We start from the raw sequence: 22,524 nt of genomic DNA, 5'->3' as shown, positions 1-22,524 counted from the left end.
TTATATTATGAAAGTCTTTTCTCGTAATCCTGAAAAAAGAGCAAAATGGGCAGTGAATGTAGGTCGACTTAAATTTGACGCCATGACTATTTCCGATTTTTGCTGAAAAATGTCAGCACCAATCAAAATTGGAAACGTTATTTCGCGACTCTGATTAGAGGGTCTCTATCTTTAAAGCATTTTTTGATTGGCCAGTTAATAAAATTCTTTTTTCCGATTGGTCAGTCAAGTGCTTTAAAGCAGTCGTAGCTGCAACTCGACCACATCCATAAATACATATTCAGAACGCGTTTTTATTGATAAAAGTGCGCTTTAATCTCTGAAATTCTATAGTATGCGTAACGTAAACTATATAGCATGCTAGAGCGCTAACCGTTGTAAACGAGTGAGAAAAAGACTTTTGCTTTTTACGTTCCATCCCATGGTGTGAAAAACGCAGAAGTGTAAATTGGTGTGAATGCATCGATTGAGTCTATTTTTATCAAAATTTGAGGTGACCGGGGTATTGTGAACCTTTACCGCCTTTATCGGTCTTTACCGTGAATATTTACTAAACCGTTATTAGAATAGGCAATAATTGTGCAAAAATTTTTGTAAATGGGCGAATCTCTTCGACGAGAGGTTAACTATTGTTTGATTATAATGCTTATTTTATACATAACAATCGTACACAACAAAATTAAAGGATCATCTGTTCCACCTCGTGGAACCTGCGTATTTAAAAAATTATCCATTTTGTATACATATTTTTTTTAAAGCAACTATTTGTTTTTTTTACACCATTTGATTTATCTCATTATTCTGTTCACAAAGGTATTAAGGTACGATAATCAAAAAGTCAACAGTTTACGAGTTATTTAACATTTTGTGTCAATATGTATCAAAATGAAGTGTAAAATATCTCGAAAACTATTGGTTTTTTGGTATGTCTACCTTAATACTTTTATATGCAAAATAATTATAGAAATCACGTTATCTAAAAAAAATTACATAATTCTATTTAAAAAAGTGGAGGTGACCTTCATATCTTTTTAGCTCCTCCACTTAGAAAAAAACAACGTGACTAAAACGTGTCCCCTTCGATACCGTTCCATTTTTATTTGAAACATTTTTGTCTACAGGATTTAGTTTTCGAGAAATTCAGGTGGGGAGATTAAAATGGCTCACCCTTATATGCAGTCATATATACTCATTTTGTTTTTGTATAACATTTTATTGTTATTGGCAATTTTCCCAGCACTTTTTGATATTCTTTATGTATTTGTTTAATTTTGAGATTATAATTATTTTTCAGATTTTGCGAGTCTTCAAAAAACTTCATAGAACAAGATTAAAGACATTTGATGATGATGAATACGCATTGCAAGGTAATATACATTTTGTCAGTAATCACACTTTAATACAATAAATTTTACATTTTCAATAAGTAATATTTTACTATATTGTTCATTTCTAGTTGTGAGGGATGAGATAAACAAAGAATACAAAAAATATAAAAGTGTCACTAACCAGGCAGTGATCAAGGAGGTATATCCCTTTGTTTTAAATGTGCATGTAATATACAATAAAATGTTGTAAGCAGACTTTATATCTTAACTTATATAAATAAAACTTGTATAGAAACGTTACGTTATTATTGTTTCAGTTAAATAAATTTGCTCAGGAAGTTGAACATGAAATACGAACAACTGTCATACAAGCTGTTGAAAAAACACCTGGAAGACTAGGTATCTAATAATCATTAATTTCAAATGATAAATAAAATATTAATTGTATCGTATAATTTTAATAATCTAAATAAACAAATTTAAATTATTATTTCAGCACTGCGACTTACTCCAGATGTCTTGGTAGATAATGTGCCATATAAGGATCAAAAAGATAATAATTTAAGCAAAGAAAGTAAAGACTAAAATTGAGCTACTCACATATGATATTGAACGATATCGAACAGGAATAAGAATTAAAGTTAATTATGGATATTTACATTACATATAGATATTACATTACAATTATAGATTATTACAGTGAAATCACCTAGACATCTAATCATTTAAGATTAAAATTTGTAAATAGTGTATCATATATCATAAAAATACACATGTTTAGTGGCTTTGATAGAAAAAACACTATTTCATTTCATAATTAATCTTTATTTACAGTGATAATGGGGACGTTCAAATTATGTACAAGCCTTTGGTAGCTAAATCATTTCTTGATGTCATAGACTGGTTCTACATTTTGTGTTATATTCATGTATTTTCCATGAACTATGCATTTCCCTCTTCCAATTTCATTCTGAAACATAATGAAACTGCTTTATATTATATTTATTCTATTATCACAATAGCTTTAAATGTCTCACCTTTCTCGTATATTTTGTGTAATTGTTCACGTGTACAAGTAAGGATTGTGTAGAACAGAGGCAAATATAATCTCTGCTTGTGAATTTAACGAGGATTTAATACATAAAGAGGGTCTTTGGAGCGAACCTAAAGGAATGGATTTCAATAAAAGTAGCATTTTCATTAACCAGTCGCAATTTTGCGCTATCAAATTTTTTAATCGTTATTTAAAAAATTTTTTAATTTTGTATTATGAAATTTTTGCTTTATTTTAATTAAAGATTGTGGAGAAACTTATGTAAAGCTGGAATCACACAATGTTTTTTGAGTCAAAAAATTAAAAGTCATCGATAACAATAGTGTGATCGAATAGACGATTGACAGTAGTTTTAGAATATAAAGTTTTATCCAAATTTTCTTTATAAATATCATGCAAAAAACTTCACGTGTCATTTTTTCGCTCACGACTTATGACGTATAGAGTATCTATAATGACGTATAGTTCCAATATAACTACGGAGACTAATCAGGAATCCAGTAAGTACAGAATATAACTGCAATATTGCAGCAACATTGTAACATTTCTGTTATATTACACTGCAAAATATAGTTGTATTCTGTTTACTGGGAACTTTAAGAAACGTAAAAAAAAAACAATTGCAGTGAATACTAATAAAATCTATATCTATCACTGAAGCCTATAATTTCTATATGGTGATCTTACACATGTTCAGGATGACTGCGAATCTGGTCGATCAGATCCGCCGGTCGCAGTTGATCAGTACAGATACAGTGCACCGCGGTAAACAGTGGAAATTTATCCATCAAGTTACGAGCCTTCAACATATCGTGGACCTCGTCTGCCGTTGCTGGCCCTTGTAGTTTCTGCCCGGACAGCAGTTCATCTTCCAATACTTTGATAGTCTGTATGATATATTAATATTGTATTACATGTCACTTAGGAGTTCTGTTTTCACATTCACACGCTGCTAGCACCGGTTCGTCAAATACTTATTAAAAATATTCATTTATATTTATCATAAATATCATATATCTGGAGATGGTAATATCTCGGCGCTAAGACATGGTATATATTACATAAAGTACTTAGTTTATATTTTAATAACATTTCGAATAAAGCTTTGTATAAAATATTTATACAACATTCCAAAAAATTAATAGTAATAAATATATTTATCATAAATATTCTGTGTTCTCTGGTTATATCCAGACAACACAGAAGCGATATTAAGAGAGCATAATTTAAGTTTTCAATTTTAATTAAAACGAGTCAGTAAGAAAAATTTTATCAATAGTCAATTGTACAGATAAACATAAATTTATAAGGATCTATTAGAATTTCTCACCTTGCCAGTTTTGACAAATTGTTCACAGACCCTACGATTTCTTCCTCCGTAACAAGTAGTAATTAAATCTGCGATGCCGCAGCTCTCGAAGAATGTAGAAAGCTTAGAACCGCTATAGAAAGTATCAACAAATTTGATCATCTCCATCAGTCCTAATCGGATCACCGCAGCTTTCGTGTTATCGCCCAATCCAAGACCGTCTACAAAACCAGCTGCACACGCTACAATGTTCTGTATTATAACCAAAATATATAATCGTTTAATAAACTAACGAGCGAAATGGAATATAAAGCAGGAAATACAAAATTAATAAGATAATTCGTAATATAGAACTTACTCTGAAAATAAACTGTACTTGCCTTTAGAGCTCCACATATTTCCACGGTCTCGCAATCCTCCACGACAACTACTCGGAAGTTTGAAGTTTGAATAAGGTCCCTCAGTACCGGTGCCAATCTTTTGTCCTTGCACCCTATAATTTTCTAAGCTCTGAATGATACCCTAATAAAAATATTCTTATAATAATCTGGTAACATATTTTTAAGAATTTTTATTATTTTGAATTTATAAACGTTTCTAAAAAAATACTTTAAACTCCTTTAAATTCTAAAAGTTTTCTTCAGAAATTAATTATACAACAATTTTAACAAAGTAAACCTTCTTTTATCCAGATAGCACTCGATTCATATATGCGTTTCATATAATAGTACATTTTTAAGTTGTAAAACATTATTATAGATACGTAGAAAACGTTATAATAGAAAACGGATAGAAAATCCAGAAAGGCTACCATATATTCTTGAATGCAAATTGTAAAGTTACGAAAATACTAACCGATCGTGGTTTCGCAGAATTTCTCCTCGGCGACTTCATTGGCCAAGTTGGCACCCATTAGAACGTTGCATTGTATTCTCAATTGCTTTTCGATGATCTTGGAAATTAACTCAATACTGTTTCCTTCGCCTCGACCAAAACCCTTTAATTCAATTGGCTAACTTAATCTAAGAACATAAAAACAAAAAGAGCTAACATACCTTGATGAGAGAAAGTCCAACTGCAGTTGGTTTTATGTTATCCAATAGCGTTGAGCACAACGTGCGAATAAACTGATGTGGCAAAACGAAAATGAGTATGTCGGCATCTTTTGCTGCCTCTACAACGTCGGGCACGGCGACCTGAAAGAATATCCAGAAAATTTTATAGAAAGATAATTCGATAGACACAATATTAAATCTTATAGTACCGTAAGAAATAAAACCAATGAGAAACAAGACGATTAAGCTGGATCTCGGGTGCTTCTATGTATAATTGCTTGTGAACTTATACACTATATATATATATATATGTATAATGTAATCTTTTTAACTACACGCCGAATTTTTTCTAACTTAAAACTCAAGCTCTATTAAACTATTGCAATAATATCACTGCAAAAAACTGACTAACAATTTAATGTAGGTGATGAAACAAATGAAATTTCATTAAAACAAGAGCGTAAGTATTTATTTCATTAATAGCACATGTTATTGAATTAACAAAATTATTTTTAGTTAAGATAATGCTGTTGATACATCTTTTTTTTCGGTGTATAGGAAACACGGTGGATGGGCTGACGCAATACGATATCAATTGGACGATAACTCGATAAGTTTTCATATGTTTTTCGGAATATCTTTAATTCATTTTTATTGCTTTTTAAGCGATAGAAATTTCTTCCTTCTTAGACTTCCCATTTTTGTAAAAAGAAATTCATTCATATCAGTGTCAAAGAAGTAACGTCTATTCATCCGATATCAGTAAGATCGAATATGGAGATACGATATCTGCGATGGATATAACGCAAAATGTAACGTTTGAACGAGCGTTTTGCATCATATTATAGAAACTGGGTGCCATATATAAAGCGCACGGACAAGCGTAATATGTAATTGGCTGTCAAGTCCAAGTCATCAGTGCTCGGCAAACCTCTCACCGAGACAGACCAGTACGTGTAATTCTCCCAATAAGTATTCAAGGACAAAGCGACAATGAGGCTGAACACTATCGTACCGAATTTTAAAGTCGATACCACGCAAGGTCCTATTGACTTTTACGATTGGCAAGGCAAATCGTGAGTGGCATACATATTATATGTATATTACATGTAATATTTTATTTATTATGACATATGTACGTTTAATATTTATTAATCAGCAAAAAGTGACACATTACACATTACTCTGTTCACTTAATTGTCTCACATATTTTTGAATATTCCAGCTAGTTTTTTTTAAACTTTTTGAAAATGTATTAAAAACACAACAGAAATAGACAAAAGTTCTTCGCGAAATTTTATCATCGTTAATATTAATCATGGACTTGACTTTGTTATGCAATCAAGTTCAATGTAAAAGTCTGTATCGCACTAGATATAACAAAATTTACATATAGTATAAAAAAATACGAGTTACGCCAAATGCAAATCGCCGATTGCAAATTCAATTTTAGATGTGCGAGAAATCTTATCAGCTTTTTACTTTTCCGAGATAACTGTCTACCGACAAACATATCCGGGGATTGCGAAACGCATCATCTTAGAACCGGCACGAATAATAAACAGCTGGATTTGCATTTATCCATTGCGTAGTTCATAACAAAGTGCATCCAAGAATAAATCCTTCTAGTGTAATTAAAAGTCAACAACAGGTTGTTGAAAATATATCTGTTATTTGTACATTATTGTAATTTCCTAACAGTTATTAATTTATGAAATGGAAAAAACGATTTTGCTGAAATGTCTGAAAATTTAGCTAAATACCTGAAATTATAAATAATTTAAATAATTATAAATAATTATAAATAATTTTTAAACAAAATATAAATATTATAATTATATGTGTAAATATGAGTATAATGTATAGAGATACCATATAATTAGATATAGGTACATTTAATTTAATACTTTTTAATACTATTACGATATAAGTTTTTGAGTATGTTGGATTTTTTTATGATTATTTATTCTTCGCAGATGGGTGGTCTTGTTCTCCCATCCTGCAGACTTTACCCCAGTATGCACCACTGAACTGGGTCGTATTGCGGTGCATCAAACGCACTTCGCAAAACGTAACACTAAGTTGCTAGCTCATTCTGTTGACAAACTTAAGGACCATGTAGACTGGGTCAATGTAAGCATCTTTGAATTCTACATTTAATGCTATTCCTAATATTTGTCCAGAATCTGTGTGCTTATCTGTTTCTTTTTTTCCCATTTTTGAATTAATTCTGGTTAATTTTTTTCGTTACTTCATTTTCCATTATAATTCCTAATTTCTGTTGCAGGATATTAAATCGTACTGCAAGGACATTCCTGGCGCTTTTCCTTATCCCATAATCGCTGATCCTGATCGCAAACTTGCTGTGCAGCTGGACATGATCGATGAACAGAGCAAGAACGATCCAGAAACCGCTCAGACCGTTCGATCTCTGTATATTATCAGTCCGGATCATCGTCTGCGACTTTCTATGCAATATCCGACCTCTACTGGACGCAACGTCGAGTGAGTTAACCAAATACTGCACTATATTCGCGTTTGTGAACATTGTAGAATTTTGTATACATATACTGAGTATTTGTTTAAATTTACTATTGTATATACATATATTCACGGTCTCCCCAAATCTTTTAGAATAAAAATAATTACAAATAATACAATAAGATAATTTTAAAATTCATGAATGTTTTCCAAAAAGAGTATTTACAGTGAGTATTAATGAGTATATTTACAAAAGTTAATTTGGAAAAGAGAAAGAATTGAAGATGGAAGTTTTAAAAAGATTTTCTGAAAGTCCAACACGACTATTCTTATAAATGTAAGTTTTTCTAGTTCAAAGAATTAATTTACTATTTTGTAAGAAAAGTGAAGTAAATTACTAAATTAATATATGTACCATTTATTTATAGTAATTAATTAAAAATAATATAAAATAAAAGAAGTCCATCCAATAATCCATACAATTCAACGATTACTTTCCTCCCCCGCGCGAAAGAACACACATTTAATTTACTAATTCACTTTATTTTTTTCTTAAAATTGTTAACTAATACTTAAATAACAAAAGTGTCTCAGTTCTAATATTGCCCTTCCCCTCAAACAAAATCCTTGCTACGCCCATGATTATATTAATCAATGTTATTATCGCTTTAGCGAAATATTACGTGTAATCGACTCGCTGCAGCTCGTCGACAGAAGGCCGGAAGTAGCAACTCCCGCTAACTGGGTGGTGAGTCTCAATTTTATACCTTTCATATTACATACATTGCATGCTATTTGTGATAGTATCTGATTCAATTATGATGAAATGGCGTTAATTTACGACGAAAGTTTTTAACCAATTTAATTATGCGATATTGCAGCCTGGTGAGAAAGTAATGATTCTACCGACAGTGAAGGAGGAGGATCTCCCGAAACTCTTCCCAGGAGGAGTCGATCGTGTATCCATGCCATCCGGAAAAGTCTACGTTCGCACTACTACTAATTACTAATTGTAAAAACATTATGTTTACTCTACATATTTCTATACTTGTTTCAGAACTTTGTCCGAGTAGCTTTTAATTCAGCATTTTACACTATGCAAGATTTGAAGAAAATTATAACGCTCTTATAAAGTGTTATCTAATAAAGATTACACTTGATAATTTTGACAATTATTAATTAAACTTTAAATGTATTGTTTAAAAAAATTGCTGAACAATCGATACTGTGAATATCGATTGCGAATAAATGAATAATATACATTCTGACACAGATACTTGCCACATTTTCCGGAATTTTATGTCCAGGCAGATATTTAACGTTCTCGTGGATGGTATTGATTATATTGGTTAATTTTTCGTTGTTGATAATCTCCTCGTATACGTACATCGTCACTCGAGTCTCAAATATATTGTTGAATTTCATGACATTTGTTCCGACGATCTTTGCGATCGCCGAACCCCTGGAACGATTTGCTACATGTTAGAACAAAATTCTTTACATAAAGTTATTCTCAATTAATAAGTCATTTAATAATAATCATGCCAATAAATATAATAATAAGACATTATATAATTGTATATAGATTTATACATATACTATATATGTGTGTAATATACTATACATTACGAATATAATATTATACAATTATATAGGTATATATGTCATTTAAATAAATATACACACCAATTTAATTAAAGGAGTCAAACCCATTTTATATAGGTACAACTATCGATTATGATAAAAAATTAAAATTATATCTTATGTACCTATAATAAAAAAATCTTAAATTGTAATAAGGCTCAATAAGTTTTTAAAAACTAATATAAACAGACAAGAGCAATGAGCCAATGAATTCGTTAAAAATCTTTTAAATTAATCTAATATATTGCGAAAAATATCACATAATTATGGTGTTTCGTCCCAGCTTCCACTACTGGACTCATCAGTAAGGCTTTGTAGTGGAAGCCTACCTTATACGCCTGAGAGAGTTATTCAATTGAGATTCTATATGAAGAGATTCTATATATATAGGCGTATCAAAGCACTTGCGAGAATTTGTGAATATCAATAAATCTCTGATGGCAGGTCGACGTAGTAATATTCTTCGCAATATTTATCCAAAGTAATATATGTAGTCCCCCCTCCTCCCCCCACAAAAAAAATCTTAATTTCAAAGAAATATTTCTTTGCTTGTATTAATAAAAAAATGATGTTTTTAGATCAATAAAAATTCCTTTAAAATTAAGATATTTTTTTAGCGTAGATATATATATAATCACAATTATATGCTTTATTAAATTGATACAGCTGTATATTATGAGACCTTGAAATCGTGTGACGATACGCCGAGTTAATTTTGGAACAATAAGCGGACAGCACAATTGCATTGCAGCGTATTTATCACTGCAGATGACAAATTGGATTAAATAAAATTGTGGCCTACTCTATTATTGGTTTCAAATTATATTTAACTTCAAGACAAAAATATATCTTCTTTTTCTTTTAATATGTACACTAATATTATAAAAAGTATATATAAATGTATATACAGGTACATCCATATATATATATATATATATATACACAGTCTTTTCTTATATATTACATAAATATTATATTATTTTTTTATCATTATAAAATTTTAATATAATTATGTCAAAAAATTATTTTATATTATATTAATATATTATTACTCATTCAATCGTTCAATATTATATTATTATTAAAATTAAATAAATTTGATTAAATAATATAATTCATCAATTAAATATCAAAAGTCTTTCCCAATTATTTTTATATTATTAATTTATTTTTTAACGATTTAATACTACTTATGATTATATAAACTTACCTGAAGAAGAGGTACAGCTTTCATCTCTAGGTGAAGCACTCCAACAAATGTTAAAGTGCACACACAGCTTAATAAAACAATACAAGATAGAAGAGAATAGAAAAAAATGGGGAAGAAACGATGTCTCATACGCAATTAGTTCCTAATTAATTAACCTTAATACAAAAAAAAAATTACCAATTGCCGCTGCCGACGATGCATACCCTTTTTTTCGCGTCTGGCATCTCTTCTCTTTATTTCTCTTCTCCTGATGATGGATAATAATTCTCGATTGACAGTCGATCAATCGCGAGATTCGACTGACCGACTGGCTTGAAAGTCTGCTGATGGCTAACCTTAGCGATCGTGAATTATTTTCTTGTGCGCAAGTTCTGGATTAAGGCCAGCTGAGAGGAAGCTACGGCAACGAAGAAGCGTTGCGATAAAATTAGCAATCTACTGATAATTGTGATAATGGTTAAAATCGCAAATTTTAATTTGACCCCACGACGCGTCCTCCTCTTTGATTTTATGGATTTAATCCCAGATTTATGAGACCCGTCAATTTGATGATCAAAATTACAGAAACCGTTACTATTATTATAACTAGCAATTTTTGCTAACTTTTATTAATGGAATAATATAAATATATATTAAATTAAATTAAACAATTAATGTATATTCATATTCATTCCCCCTTTTAGCTTCCTAATTTTAAAATTCTGTATAGTACCAAATCGCATATCAAATCTCATTGGACCGTGAGAATTTAAACCAAATAAATACCGATAAGAACATGTCATAGCGATCAAGCTAGATCTTGGATGCTTCTATGTAATTTCGTGCGAATTTATATACTACGTTTGTAGATTCTTAATTGCGCGTCGAATTTTTTTTAGAAAAACCCAAAACTACCGCAGTAATATATGACAATATCATGAGTTAAATTGACTAACAATTTAACCATTTTTGCGCATCTTTAGATTGATCTTAATGTTGAATAACATTAAATCTGTAAATCGACATATTAAATCTGTAAATAATTAATTTTTCATTTTTCATTGCGAAAAATATTGCCTCGGCTGAGAGTCTGTATGTAGTATTTACTTATTTCTTCGGATATCCATTGAAATAATGGGTAACGGTTCTTGCAAATCAGAATATGTTAATAGACAATAACAAAAAGCACAATATTCGAGTACTCGATCCTTAAGTTTTTGACGAAAAAAAAATGATACTTTCTGCTTAATATTTTTACGATCAAGTCTAATACATAAAATATAAAGTATATATATTGTTATACATTGGAACTATGCCAATTATGAGTAAACATGATCAGTCCCTACTGAAAAAAATCACGTCACAAAGTTACATAATGAAATCATATAATTAAGACAAGTAAATCATGTAACGAATTATTCCACACACGCACGCACACACACAAAAATCAATTTTTAAAATCACGTAAATTGAAAAATAACAGGATGATATCCTTTTTTAATAATAAAACAAATTATATCGGACTTTTAAAATTAAAAAATATCTTTTTTTCTTTTATTTCTATCATTTAATTCTTTAAAATTCGATAACTAAAATCACAGGATAGATGAAATTATTTCTTAATATGATATAATTTTTCAAATTACGTTTTAAAAAATCACATACTGATTTGGAACAATTTGTTATACTTACTTAATTACATCTTAATTATATGATTTCGTCATGTAACTTTGTGATATAATTTTTTTTCAGTAGATTATGCTCTATTGAATATATAATTATTTAAAATATTTTTCGAATATCCATAGATACCTACACATTTAATTCCCATATTCTGCTAAAAAATTGAAGAAGTTTTGAAAATTGAAGATATGAGTCGAGAGAAAGAAATAAAAGAAGTAGAAGAGAGTTACGTAAAGAACGTTAAATTTGGTATTTACAAATTATTTACTTCTCTGCAGACGAAATAATTTTCGATTATTTATCTATAATTGACTATAATTATAAAAAATAAATGTATTATATTATTATATAGGGCGGAGCATTACGCGAAATAATTCTTTATAAAGAAACACCTGATTATTTCATTGAAATTTATCAAAACTTAATTCATAAGAATAAATTTCTCTCTCTCAAAAAAAACTTCTAAAAATTGTTCTTAAAAATGTATATGCGCTGTAAAATAAAACTCTTGAAAAAAGTTTAAAGAATTAGCAATCACAATGAGATGAATTATTTAATAATTTAAAAACTATCACAATTGCATCGAACATTGAATACATTTTATAAAATCTTTTCATTTCAACTCATTTCATTCGTTTACAATTTAAATTTTCCTTAAACATTTTACATAAATGAGCTTCCAAACTTAATAACATATCTCTGCAAATACATAAAAAATATAATAAACAATTGCTATATATGCAGAAATTATTCCAATTATATCAGAAATGTATTCCAAAACTCCACTCTGTCAGCTCCGAGTATCTTGTTTGTTGGGATGTAATATACACATCAAACACTGACATTCGACGATCTTTAATAATCAATGGGCGCGTTCAAGGCAGTGGTAGAGGCCACTAGCTTTTAGTCTCCTCGCTGAATAAATTATTAGTTGTTTATCTTTGTTTTTATCTTGTTCAACATTCGGTGAACAACAAGGATAAAATAATACTTGTGTTGACAGAGTAACATTTCGGAATGTATCCCAACATCGTAACAAAAACTCCCCACAAAATTCTTAATAATCAAGGTCAATTAACGCGCTTCACTTTAGTCTGACAATTAACAAATTAATTCAATATGTCACTGAACCAGCATTACGCTTTTTCGTATAATCATTAATGTTCCAATGGTTCCCAATGGTGGATTTCCAATGGTGACCAATCTTCTCTCAAGAAACGATGCCCGATATCCTCAAAGATGGCATTTGGCCGACTTGAGCATCATCGATGATGGCAATGCATCTTCGTCCCTAAATACGGAGCGAATGTAGATTAACCTCTTCAGACCTAGTTCCTACGATATTTATTATTAGCCCGAAAAATAGCTTAAACATCGGTTAATTAATAAATGAGATTGTACATACAAGCGTTAATAAAAGACGTAAACAATCTTCAGAAATGACGGAATCTGTATACACATACGGGGTGTTTAATATCAGGTGTATTACCGTTCATAGATAGAGCGCACTAAACTGAATCGAAAAATTCTCTGCCATTTTGCAATTTTCGCAATAGTTACCAAGATATTAGGCGTGTTCAAATCTGCTTGCTCGCCGAGCAAGTGAATACGATTGGTTGAATCTATAAATTACAACTAATTATTTGTTCAGCGAGGAGGATAGAGGCTATATATTGCCCATCGCCAACTTGAACGCGTTTATTAATTATTAAAGACCGCCGAATATAAGTGTATAAAATGTGTATACATCTCAGCAAATACAATTTCAAGTTTGATCATGCATTAATGAAAAAAGATATTTTTTTAAAAATCTAGGAAAACAGGGATACAGAAGAGCTAAGTCTTATTTTTTATTAACAAATAGTTATATTTTGTTCTCTTTCTCGATTTACATAACGAAATTCATTCGTTAGTAACGCACATACAATTAATGATTAGAAATCTATAGGTACATTCGATCAAAACATTGAATAAAATCTCTGTGCGATAAAATATCTATGTACATATATTCACATTTTAAAATGTAACAATTTATTTATCCATTGCGTTCAATGCGATGCGGGATTTTATTGAGTAAATTAATCAAGCTTTATAAACCTATTTTGAAGTTCATGGATCCACGAGAAACCGATGTACAGATAGTGCAAATCACAAAATAAAAATTTTAGCAAATTATTCTGTAACTGCAGAATAATTAAATATAATTAAACATGATCCAATAACACATGGTTTTCACGTTGCATTATTTAGTCTCTATTAATTTATCTTATCAGTGAGTTGCAATTTGTAATAATTCGTTTCAGAATCTTAAAAAAAATTGGAATTCTAAGCAATGTTTTGATGCTTCCGATTTGTTAACAAAGATTTTGAGTTGTTTTTAGGTCAAATTAATTAAATTGTCAATGATAAAAAAAGGATCCATAGATTTGAAGAATCATTTGTTCCTATATTTACATTGTGAACCACCTTTAAAATTCTATGATAAAAATTGAGCTTACATGTGTTCTGGATGGCTGCGTATGCAGTCGACTAAATCCGTCGGTTTTAGCTCACCAATGCAAATCCGGTGAATTGCTGTAAACAACGGGAATCTATTTTCCATGTTTTTTAATTTCAGCATGTAATTGACCTCTTCGGCGGTAAACGGGCCTTGCAGTTTTTGTCCGTTCAGCATCTCTTTCTCAAGTGTCTCAATCGACTGTAAATTACATTCATTGCGTTATTATATATAACATAACAATTTATAAAATATATTAAGTTATAATTATGAACATGTTATATCAAATTGTTGACATATTGTACTCTTAAAAACTTCTCTAACAAATATTAAAAACCTTTTTCTTTAATAAAGTAAAAATTCCGCCAGAGTTAGCTGAAATAAAAAAACCTACTAAAGCAGAAGATGTTCAATCCGACATATCTTGTATTACTGACCTTTCCAGTCTTGACAAAAGCTTCTGAGACCTTTCTATTGCGTCCACCGTAACACGTCGTGATCAGATCAGCTACTCCACAGCTTTCAAAGAATGTCGCCAATTTTCCGCCCGGAAAAAATACGTCGACAAACTTAATCATCTCCATAAGACCCAATCTAATTACGGCAGCCTTCGTATTATCGCCCAGATTTAATCCGTCAACAAAACCAGCGCCACACGCAACTATATTCTATAAAACGTTAATACGGACCATTATTGTATATATTATCAAAATCTTATTAAAATAAATGCACAAAAAAGAATAAAAGATTATTTAAAATTAAATTTAATGTAAATACAATTAAATTGAGAAGATTAAAAATAGAATAAACATTATCACCTTCAGCGCTCCGCAACATTCCACAGAATCCACGTCCTCGACGACTACCACTCTAAAGTACGACGTCTGGATCAAGTTGCGAAATATCGGTGCCATCGCTTTGTCTTTACAGCCTGCAAATTCCAATTAATCTATTATAAATACTGCTTTCTGTTCATTTTAAACATGTCCTCAATACAATGCAATTTAAAATTTTAGTAAAAAAAAAACGAGAAATCTGGGGAATACATGCAGTATTGCAAAAACTCATGATTTACTTAAATTATCGCGATTAAACTCATAGCTTAAACAGTATTTAAACAATTAATTATAAAATAAGAATTTTTATTTTTCTCACCGATAGTGGTCTCGCAGAACATCTCGTCAGCCACTTCAGAAGCCAAGTTAGCGCCCATCAAGACTGAGATTGGGATTTGCAATTGTTTCGAAATAATGTGAGATATAAGTTCGATACCGCCACCTTCTTTCTTGTTGAAGCCCTACAAAGGATATTCCAATTATAGTTCAATGATAAAACATAAGTACACGCGATATTCAAAAATTCTATATACACAGAAGATTATATATAATAATGTACCTAAGGAATAGAAGTTTTATCCGTTATTTTTATAATTGCTTTTTATAACAACAATTTGATAACGATGTTGCAATTTTTACTGTAATGAGTAATTAAAACATTGACGTTATGTCAAGGTTAAGAAAATTACTTTAAAAAAATTATCATTTACGTGTTACTTATTCAAAAAAGTAATAAATAACGAATAACGCTGTGAAGTTATTCCGTTATAAGTTACTTTAAAAAGTAATGAGTTACAAATTGCGAATTATTTTTTTCAGTAACGAATGATTTTTCCAACCTGCTATAAGTACCTTGATTGTCCCACACTCTGGTATTACATTATTATCATAAAAATATTAGCAATGTCATTACCAAATTGTTGTTACAATAAGGTAACTAATTAGAAGTATAATAACACTAAGTAACGGCAGTTAACAGTAACTAATATTTCCATTCTCTGTGTACCTTGATCAACGACAGCCCGACAGAAGTGGATTTGATTTTTCCTTGCAAGGTATTACATATCCTTTGGATGAACTGATGAGGAACTACAAATATAAGTATATCTGCGTCCTTCGCAGCTTCCACTACGTCCGAAATCGCAATCTAAAATTAATCAATGCTAAAGATAAAAACTAAATAATTACTCATAATTTTTCATTAATCGATTCTTTAATTAAACACATATATTTGTCCTTATGAGGCAGATTTGTAGATATGTCAAATTGAATGCGAAATTTGCGAATTTATTTTAGGGAAAAGACTAAATGGACAGAATTCTCTAACTTTCCCGCGTTTAGATATTATTATATATTACTATATTTCAAATATATATAAAAATAATAATAAAATTGCATAAAAATTAAGTTTAATAATGTTAAACTGAATAAATAAAATGACTATAAGATTTCATTTGTTAAAAAATTCCAAGTTAATATCAACTTTATTTGTGGAATAAAACAAGAAATTCACAGCAGAAATCTTTAAATTAATAATTAATCGAAAAAATAGTACATATGCTTTATGTGCTCTTAATTAAGTCAGACAAAAACGCATTCCGGAATACCGATCCTCATCACGCCGCTGTTCTCGCTTATTATTAGTTGCGAACATGTCTATAAGAGTTACATCTTCAAATAATGAATATTTTATGAAGACGTGTTATTCTTAGCTTTGTACCTACATGTGCAACGATTCTTACTAAAGAGGTAACGAAGAGCGTTCTCATGATTATAATCATAGAAATATGAACTGTCAAAAGCAGTTTTCTAAAAAAATTCCATTATATATATATATATATATATACACACATATGTATATATATGTATGTATATCATATCTATACATATATATGTGTGTGTGTATATGTATATATACATATGTATATATATATATTATCTGGTAGAAAAATTTTTCTGAAATTATTCCATGGAACATTTTTCAATAAAATTTCAACAATTTCAATATTTCAAAAAATTTTCAGTTTAATTTCAGTGATTTTTAGTTAAAAAATTTATTTCCAACAAAATTTTAATAAGATTTCAGCGATTTTTCAATAGGTATGTGAATTGAAAAAATTTACTTCCAGTGAAACAGTAAATTTTCAGCAATTTTGTGAAATGTTTCAAAACAGAATAATTTCAGTGAAATTTTTTCATCGGAGATGTAATTGAATCATTTCAGTGTCTACCAAAAGAAATTAAAAGTATATTGATTTCAAAAGAGAAAAATTATAGATGTGTGTGTATGTGTGTGTGTGTGTGTGTATACAAAGAAGAGAGACAGAGTAGAAATACATTAACAAAATAAAATGTTGATGATAAAGTTTTGAATAAAATACAAGATGTATTCTTGATAAATGACAGAAAGGAGGTGTATATTTGCAGTTGTGATAATGAAAGATGTGATACGCGCGAAGACAATAAATCAATATAGCTGTACATTCACCATAGTCAAAGTGCGAAGGTTAAAGTTCAGGATCGACAATGTATTACTAGCAACGCACAACTGATTACGAAAAGTATACGATGATTACCAGATGCGGTAATCGTTATTTTGTTTTCTCATAAGCACTCTACAAAATAATTGAAATAAGAACAAGGATCGATCCCCCGCGACTTGGAAATTTGTATACCACAGAATCCGAAATCCAAAATTTCGTAACAAAATCTTGATAGGAAAGATACTGAAATCATTTAATATTTCTAAAAACAGTTTAAGAAATTCAAAATACACTAATAAAGAAATATAAGAGTAGAAAAATTACAGAAGAAAAAAACTAGAGAGAAACAATTAAATAATTAAATAATAATCACACTTAAGTTAAATAATATATTCTAAATAATAAGTGATCGAACAGTCAAATCTGTCAAAATAAATTTCGAAAAATATCTGATTTACAAATCTATTTGGAAACCTATTTATAAATTTTGCTGGCAGAATGCCAACATAAATCAAGATCTATATATAACAAAATCTGTTAATGAAATACGATGATAAATTAATTGCAAAAATCGTGTCTAGAATCTGCCGTCAATTATGAAAAGTAGTATTTAAACTACTACAAACATTAGTTTGTAGTAGTTTAAATACTACTTTGAATCATATATATTAAATTACGAAATGACATGTTCCATTTGGTTTCTGCTGTCAGATTATATTGGCAGACTTTACTGGCCGAACTTAATACAGATGCAACTGATACTAATCTGTGCTATGATATTCTATTCAAATCTGCTAGCAAACCACTACTAGCATTTTACTTATTAATTACAATTTATTATCAAAATTTGGCTATTATGTTACAATTAAAAAAATAGCTTTAAAATGGTAAAAAAACCATTTTCAAAATAAAATCATGATATTTTCAAAATAAAATCAGTGATACAAACATTTTTTTTCTAAATCTCATTAAAGTCACGCGGAAGTATCAATTTTATATTTAAAATACATTTCGGTTTTGAAATAATTTTTCGTTTTTAAGCCGTTTTTTTTTAAATTAGACTTATACCACTTTTATTATAAAAAAAACGGATCATACACTCGTATATATTGTTACGGGCAAAGTTCGTAAGAGGGCAATGCTGACATTGTCGATGGAAAAATATATCTTGCATTCAGTATTGTACACACATACAATAGGCAACTGGGACAATGTCAACACTGTTCACTATGCGAATATATGCAGATACATGTATCTACTAAGCTGAAAACACAATGAAAGCATAGGTAATAGGAACAGGGAATAAGAGATTTGAACCTATCAGAAACCATGTATAATAGAATGGACGCTTTTGATAGGTTGAAATCTCTTATTTCCAGTTCGTATTACTTGTGCTTTTCATTGTATTTCTAGTTTTATATGAAAAAAGGGCTGTTTTATAAATAATATATTTCAAAAGTGACAAATCGTATCGAAACGAATCAAAATGCATTTTAACTAAAAGTTAGTATTTTCGCTTAGCATTAATAAAATTAAAGAAAAAATTGGTACTGGAATACTGTATGTTATAAAAATCCTCAAAATCGCCATTTTTATCTCTTTGATGCAATTTTTTTCGGAATTGTGATATACTAGCCAAAACAGGATGTTAAAAGGTTTCTATCCAAAAAGGTGTAAGGGTAATTGTATAAGTAAAAGGAATAGTGTTCTTTATTTTTAACTTCCTTTATACGATAAAATCAATAAGAAGTTCGTAGTGTTTAAGGAATACTTCGAAAATTTTGAGTAAGAATATTGAAATTTGAATAACTACACCATGTTCATATTCAATTTTCCGAGGTTTCCAATTCGAACTATGAATCATATCAATTATTCCGTGTTCTCATTCGATTGTGATTGATACGAATGAGACCAATTCTTATAGATTACGGCATAAGTTAACAGACCAGTATAAGCGATCAATATAAATGGTCTTTTATACAATTAAATACAAAACGGGCAGGCAATGTGTTAAAAATATCTTACCACATTCTCAGGAAGCTTATGTCCTGGAAGATATTTGACGTTCTCGTGAGTCTGGTTGATAATTTCTGTCAGCTTCTTACCGTCGATAATTTCCTCATAAACGTACATGGTAACTCGATCGGCGAAACTACTCTGTTTTTTTGCATTTGCGCCAACTATTTTTGCGATAGCCGAACCCCTACAAATTCATAATTGCGATTAGTATCGTAATCGAATGGTCAAACGTGAGATAAGTGAAATCAACGTTCTTTGCATATTAATCGACCTTTGACTTACAATTAGAGACTTATAATCTCTATTTTGTCTGATTTATATTAAAACTCTAATAATTTATTTATAAGTATATAATTATACAGTTTATTTTATATATAATATATATGTATATGCATATGTATATATTCGTATATTTATAGTACATAATAATACTTTTAATATACAATAGTATAATATTAGGTGTACAAATTAGTTCGGTCCGTTTTTTGTGTTCAAAAATGCATTTGTTTAAAAAAAATGAATGAACAGATTAATTAAAGTATTGTCCATCGCTGGCTACTACTTTTTCCCATCTCTCAGGCAATTTCCGAATTCCATCTCGAAAAAATGACTCGTCTCTTTGGAAAACGGACCGAACTAATTTGTACTCCCAATGCTATCTGTGTATTATATAATACACAGATAGCAAGCTAATGTTATTTATCATCATTTTGACAATAAATGACGCTTATGACGACACTAATGACGACATTTTGACGTCAATATGATGACAATAACGTTTGCTTGCTATCAGGATATTATATCGGGATACTTATAAACGGTATAATTAAGATAAAAGATTTGTTCTTACATAAAAAAAAAAGTACATATGAAATCCACTATTAAGATTACTACTGAGATACTTACATCCCAAACAAACGTTTATTAATGAAAAATAAAAAATAATTGTTACAATATTTATTGTTATTTAAAATGATTTATTTTCATAATTAATATTTAAAAAGATTTTCTTAAGTCAATAATAATCCTTATTAAATCAATAATAAGTATAGTAAATAAAAATTTACAAAGTTCTTTTTAAATTATAATTATTGAGTGAATGATTTTATCATTCAACTTTTATTTCAGACATTTTTTTTATTTTTTATATTGTATTGTAGATCGATTACTGGATTCTGCGTAACAAATTACGAGATAAAATATAATATAATTTATATTTTTTCTGCGCTAAAAATGACTAAAATTTAACCGAAACGTTCGATGTGTATAATAAATATAATTTTGACAATATTATTCGTCATTAAAGACAATAACCGATTTTCTCCAAAAAAATGTTGCATCCCTCAAAAGTGCGATTGAGCCTTTATATAAAAAAAATACATTTTAAAACATTCTAACATTTTAATAACATTGCAGTATGAATATATTTTTATTTTTTCCTATTTACACAAATATATTTTTTTAAACTCAAAGTTTCAGAGAAATCTTCTCCGATAGTTCGAAGTTAACTCCGAAGATTCGAATTCTTTTGAAAAGTTACTTAATTTTCCAATATATTATAGTTATACGTTAAGAAAATAATATATAAATATACATTTAGAAAACGAAAAGATTAATTCACTTACACATTGCAATAAAAGTCGTGAAAAGCGCGCTATTATTTAAGTAATTTCTACAAAAAATTATAAATTATTTTTTTAATTATCAATTTTTATTTTTGCAATGTTACGTCTCGCTTTTTTCCGATATTATTTATCATAATTCTAATTAATTTTTTTAACAAAGCTTAGACATTTGAATCTTCGACGCATTGAAAAATCAAAATTATACAGTTATTAATTTAATATTTTTATTAAAAAAGAATAATTTATATATATTTGGAATATATTTTCATTTTTTTCCAAACAGTGCGAGCGGAAAAACCAGCGAAACTCGCGCCGGAATAACTACACTGCTCCAACGCTTCCAACAGTAGTTTTTCCGCCCGCCACGTGATCGAAATGGACACTAGCTGTGCAACATCCAATTATAACACGAATTTCGTCGCACACGAGACTAACAGCGATCATAAACTCGTAGTCCGTTTTTACTTTAACACTGTCTTAAATAATAATGTCTTAAGACGCTAATACGGCCCTCTGTTGGCTCGCATGACTTCTGAAAAATGCACTTATAAGACATTCTCAACTATAAGACTATGAATACCAGTCCAAGACATTCTATCTTTCAGCTCCGAAGGCAGTTCCGCGCGGCCGTGGTGTAACCGGAGCACGCGCGGTAAACAAGCGTCCTCCAGTGTCTGCAATCTGGGTTAACGTTCAGGAATTACACCTATAGGAAACTCTAGACTATAATTCGCGTTATGTATATTATTATAGAAAAAATGCACCCAAGAGTAATCTGAGCATAATTCCTGAACGCACTCCTGCATGTGTGCGAAGGGCACGTGCGAATCGATTAGCGCGCTGGTTGACACGATTCCTCCTCGGCGACATCCAACTTACTTTAGTCCAGCGAAACGGTCATACTACCTTCTCCCTTTCACCCAGACTTACCAGTTGCCGGAGCCGATGATGCACACAGATGCCATGGTACTTTGAAAAACACGCTTCGACACAGGCGAGGAAACAAGATAGAGACCGATCGTAAAGACGCAAGAGCCACCGCTTCGTCCGCACGCCGATGAGCAACTGGAGTGAATGGAGCGGCCGCCGAAGAATCGGGACGATCGGAACTGTCCGGAGACGGCGAGGGAAGACCGACCGAAACCGAGCGACGCGTGCGTCATGCTGCACACCAATCGGAGCCCGGGTTGATAAGAATATATCATTGGGCTAGATGGAAAAAGCCGAGCTGGAGAAAGAGATAAAATGTGAAGATAATTTGAATTATTGTTTTGAGTGATAAGATTAAGAGATCATCAATTAATTTTACATTATAAAAGCA

General features: G+C 30.1%; 4 protein-coding genes across 6 annotated transcripts; 2 read left to right on the top strand and 2 right to left on the bottom strand.

Moving 5' to 3' along the window:
* The first annotated feature begins 362 nt into the window (after positions 1–362).
* Positions 363–1,955, top strand: LOC108780471 (complex III assembly factor LYRM7). Of its 2 annotated transcripts, none has more exons than XM_018548192.1 (5): positions 363–493; positions 1,295–1,367; positions 1,457–1,527; positions 1,646–1,727; positions 1,825–1,955. In XM_018548192.1, the coding sequence occupies exons 1-5, from the start codon at positions 458–460 to the stop codon at positions 1,911–1,913; spliced, it is 351 nt and encodes a 116-aa protein (XP_018403694.1). In that variant the 5' UTR covers positions 363–457; the 3' UTR covers positions 1,914–1,955. The 2 variants fall into 2 exon arrangements, with proteins under 2 accessions (XP_018403694.1, XP_018403695.1); XM_018548193.1 differs by having other exon boundaries at positions 394–621.
* Positions 1,956–2,132: 177 nt separating this feature from the next.
* Positions 2,133–10,399, bottom strand: LOC108780481 (glycerol-3-phosphate dehydrogenase [NAD(+)], cytoplasmic). Its single transcript, XM_018548209.1, has 8 exons — positions 10,259–10,399; positions 8,509–8,689; positions 4,747–4,887; positions 4,547–4,688; positions 4,072–4,184; positions 3,713–3,943; positions 3,070–3,269; positions 2,133–2,298 (listed from the first exon to the last, which is right to left on the bottom strand). The coding sequence occupies exons 1-8, from the start codon at positions 10,303–10,305 to the stop codon at positions 2,271–2,273; spliced, it is 1,083 nt and encodes a 360-aa protein (XP_018403711.1). The 5' UTR covers positions 10,306–10,399; the 3' UTR covers positions 2,133–2,270.
* Tpx-4 (thioredoxin peroxidase 4) lies at positions 5,547–8,371 on the top strand. Its single transcript, XM_018548210.1, has 5 exons — positions 5,547–5,822; positions 6,723–6,879; positions 7,034–7,251; positions 7,900–7,975; positions 8,109–8,371. Exons 1-5 carry the CDS (start codon positions 5,740–5,742, stop codon positions 8,235–8,237), a joined length of 663 nt encoding a protein of 220 aa, XP_018403712.1. The 5' UTR covers positions 5,547–5,739; the 3' UTR covers positions 8,238–8,371.
* Gpdh1 (Glycerol-3-phosphate dehydrogenase 1) lies at positions 10,323–22,296 on the bottom strand. Of its 2 annotated transcripts, none has more exons than XM_018548208.1 (8): positions 22,134–22,296; positions 19,585–19,762; positions 16,083–16,223; positions 15,396–15,537; positions 15,059–15,171; positions 14,678–14,908; positions 14,242–14,441; positions 10,323–10,478 (listed from the first exon to the last, which is right to left on the bottom strand). In XM_018548208.1, exons 1-8 carry the CDS (start codon positions 22,166–22,168, stop codon positions 10,418–10,420), a joined length of 1,101 nt encoding a protein of 366 aa, XP_018403710.1. In that variant the 5' UTR covers positions 22,169–22,296; the 3' UTR covers positions 10,323–10,417. The 2 variants fall into 2 exon arrangements, with proteins under 2 accessions (XP_018403710.1, XP_018403709.1); XM_018548207.1 differs by lacking the exon at positions 10,323–10,478 and adding an exon at positions 12,503–13,034 and having other exon boundaries at positions 22,134–22,250.
* Positions 22,297–22,524: the final 228 nt, after the last annotated feature.

This window comes from Cyphomyrmex costatus, unplaced genomic scaffold, assembly GCF_001594065.2.
Source record: "Cyphomyrmex costatus isolate MS0001 unplaced genomic scaffold, Ccosl1.0 scaffold70, whole genome shotgun sequence".
Taxonomy (NCBI): Eukaryota; Metazoa; Arthropoda; class Insecta; order Hymenoptera; family Formicidae; genus Cyphomyrmex; species Cyphomyrmex costatus.
The sequence above is the reverse complement of the archived record's forward strand: the minus strand, read 5'-3'. Positions and strand labels throughout refer to the sequence as shown.

What these genes read in the sequence shown, in the direction of transcription:
- LOC108780471 (XM_018548192.1), top strand. Translation starts at nt 458, where the DNA reads ATGCATCGATTGAGTCTATTTTTATCAAAATTTGAG. An exon ending in TATTTTTATCAAAATTTGAG is followed by an intron (nt 494 to 1,294) that starts GTGACCGGGGTA and finishes ATTATTTTTCAG; the next exon opens with ATTTTGCGAGTCTTCAAAAA. An exon ending in AAAAACACCTGGAAGACTAG is followed by an intron (nt 1,728 to 1,824) that starts GTATCTAATAAT and finishes TTATTATTTCAG; the next exon opens with CACTGCGACTTACTCCAGAT.
- LOC108780481 (XM_018548209.1), bottom strand. Translation starts at nt 10,305, where the DNA reads ATGCCAGACGCGAAAAAAAGGGTATGCATCGTCGGCAGCGGCAATTG. An exon ending in ATCGTCGGCAGCGGCAATTG is followed by an intron (nt 8,690 to 10,258) that starts GTAATTTTTTTT and finishes AAATCGTTCCAG; the next exon opens with GGGTTCGGCGATCGCAAAGA. An exon ending in AAATATGTGGAGCTCTAAAG is followed by an intron (nt 3,944 to 4,071) that starts GCAAGTACAGTT and finishes GTTATAATACAG; the next exon opens with AACATTGTAGCGTGTGCAGC.
- Tpx-4 (XM_018548210.1), top strand. Translation starts at nt 5,740, where the DNA reads ATGAGGCTGAACACTATCGTACCGAATTTTAAAGTCGATACCACGCAA. An exon ending in TACGATTGGCAAGGCAAATC is followed by an intron (nt 5,823 to 6,722) that starts GTGAGTGGCATA and finishes TATTCTTCGCAG; the next exon opens with ATGGGTGGTCTTGTTCTCCC. An exon ending in CAACTCCCGCTAACTGGGTG is followed by an intron (nt 7,976 to 8,108) that starts GTGAGTCTCAAT and finishes GCGATATTGCAG; the next exon opens with CCTGGTGAGAAAGTAATGAT.
- Gpdh1 (XM_018548208.1), bottom strand. Translation starts at nt 22,168, where the DNA reads ATGGCATCTGTGTGCATCATCGGCTCCGGCAACTG. An exon ending in CTTTTGTCAAGACTGGAAAG is followed by an intron (nt 14,442 to 14,677) that starts GTCAGTAATACA and finishes TGTAATTTACAG; the next exon opens with TCGATTGAGACACTTGAGAA. An exon ending in CGCAGCCATCCAGAACACAT is followed by an intron (nt 10,479 to 14,241) that starts GTAAGCTCAATT and finishes TCGTTGCCGTAG; the next exon opens with CTTCCTCTCAGCTGGCCTTA.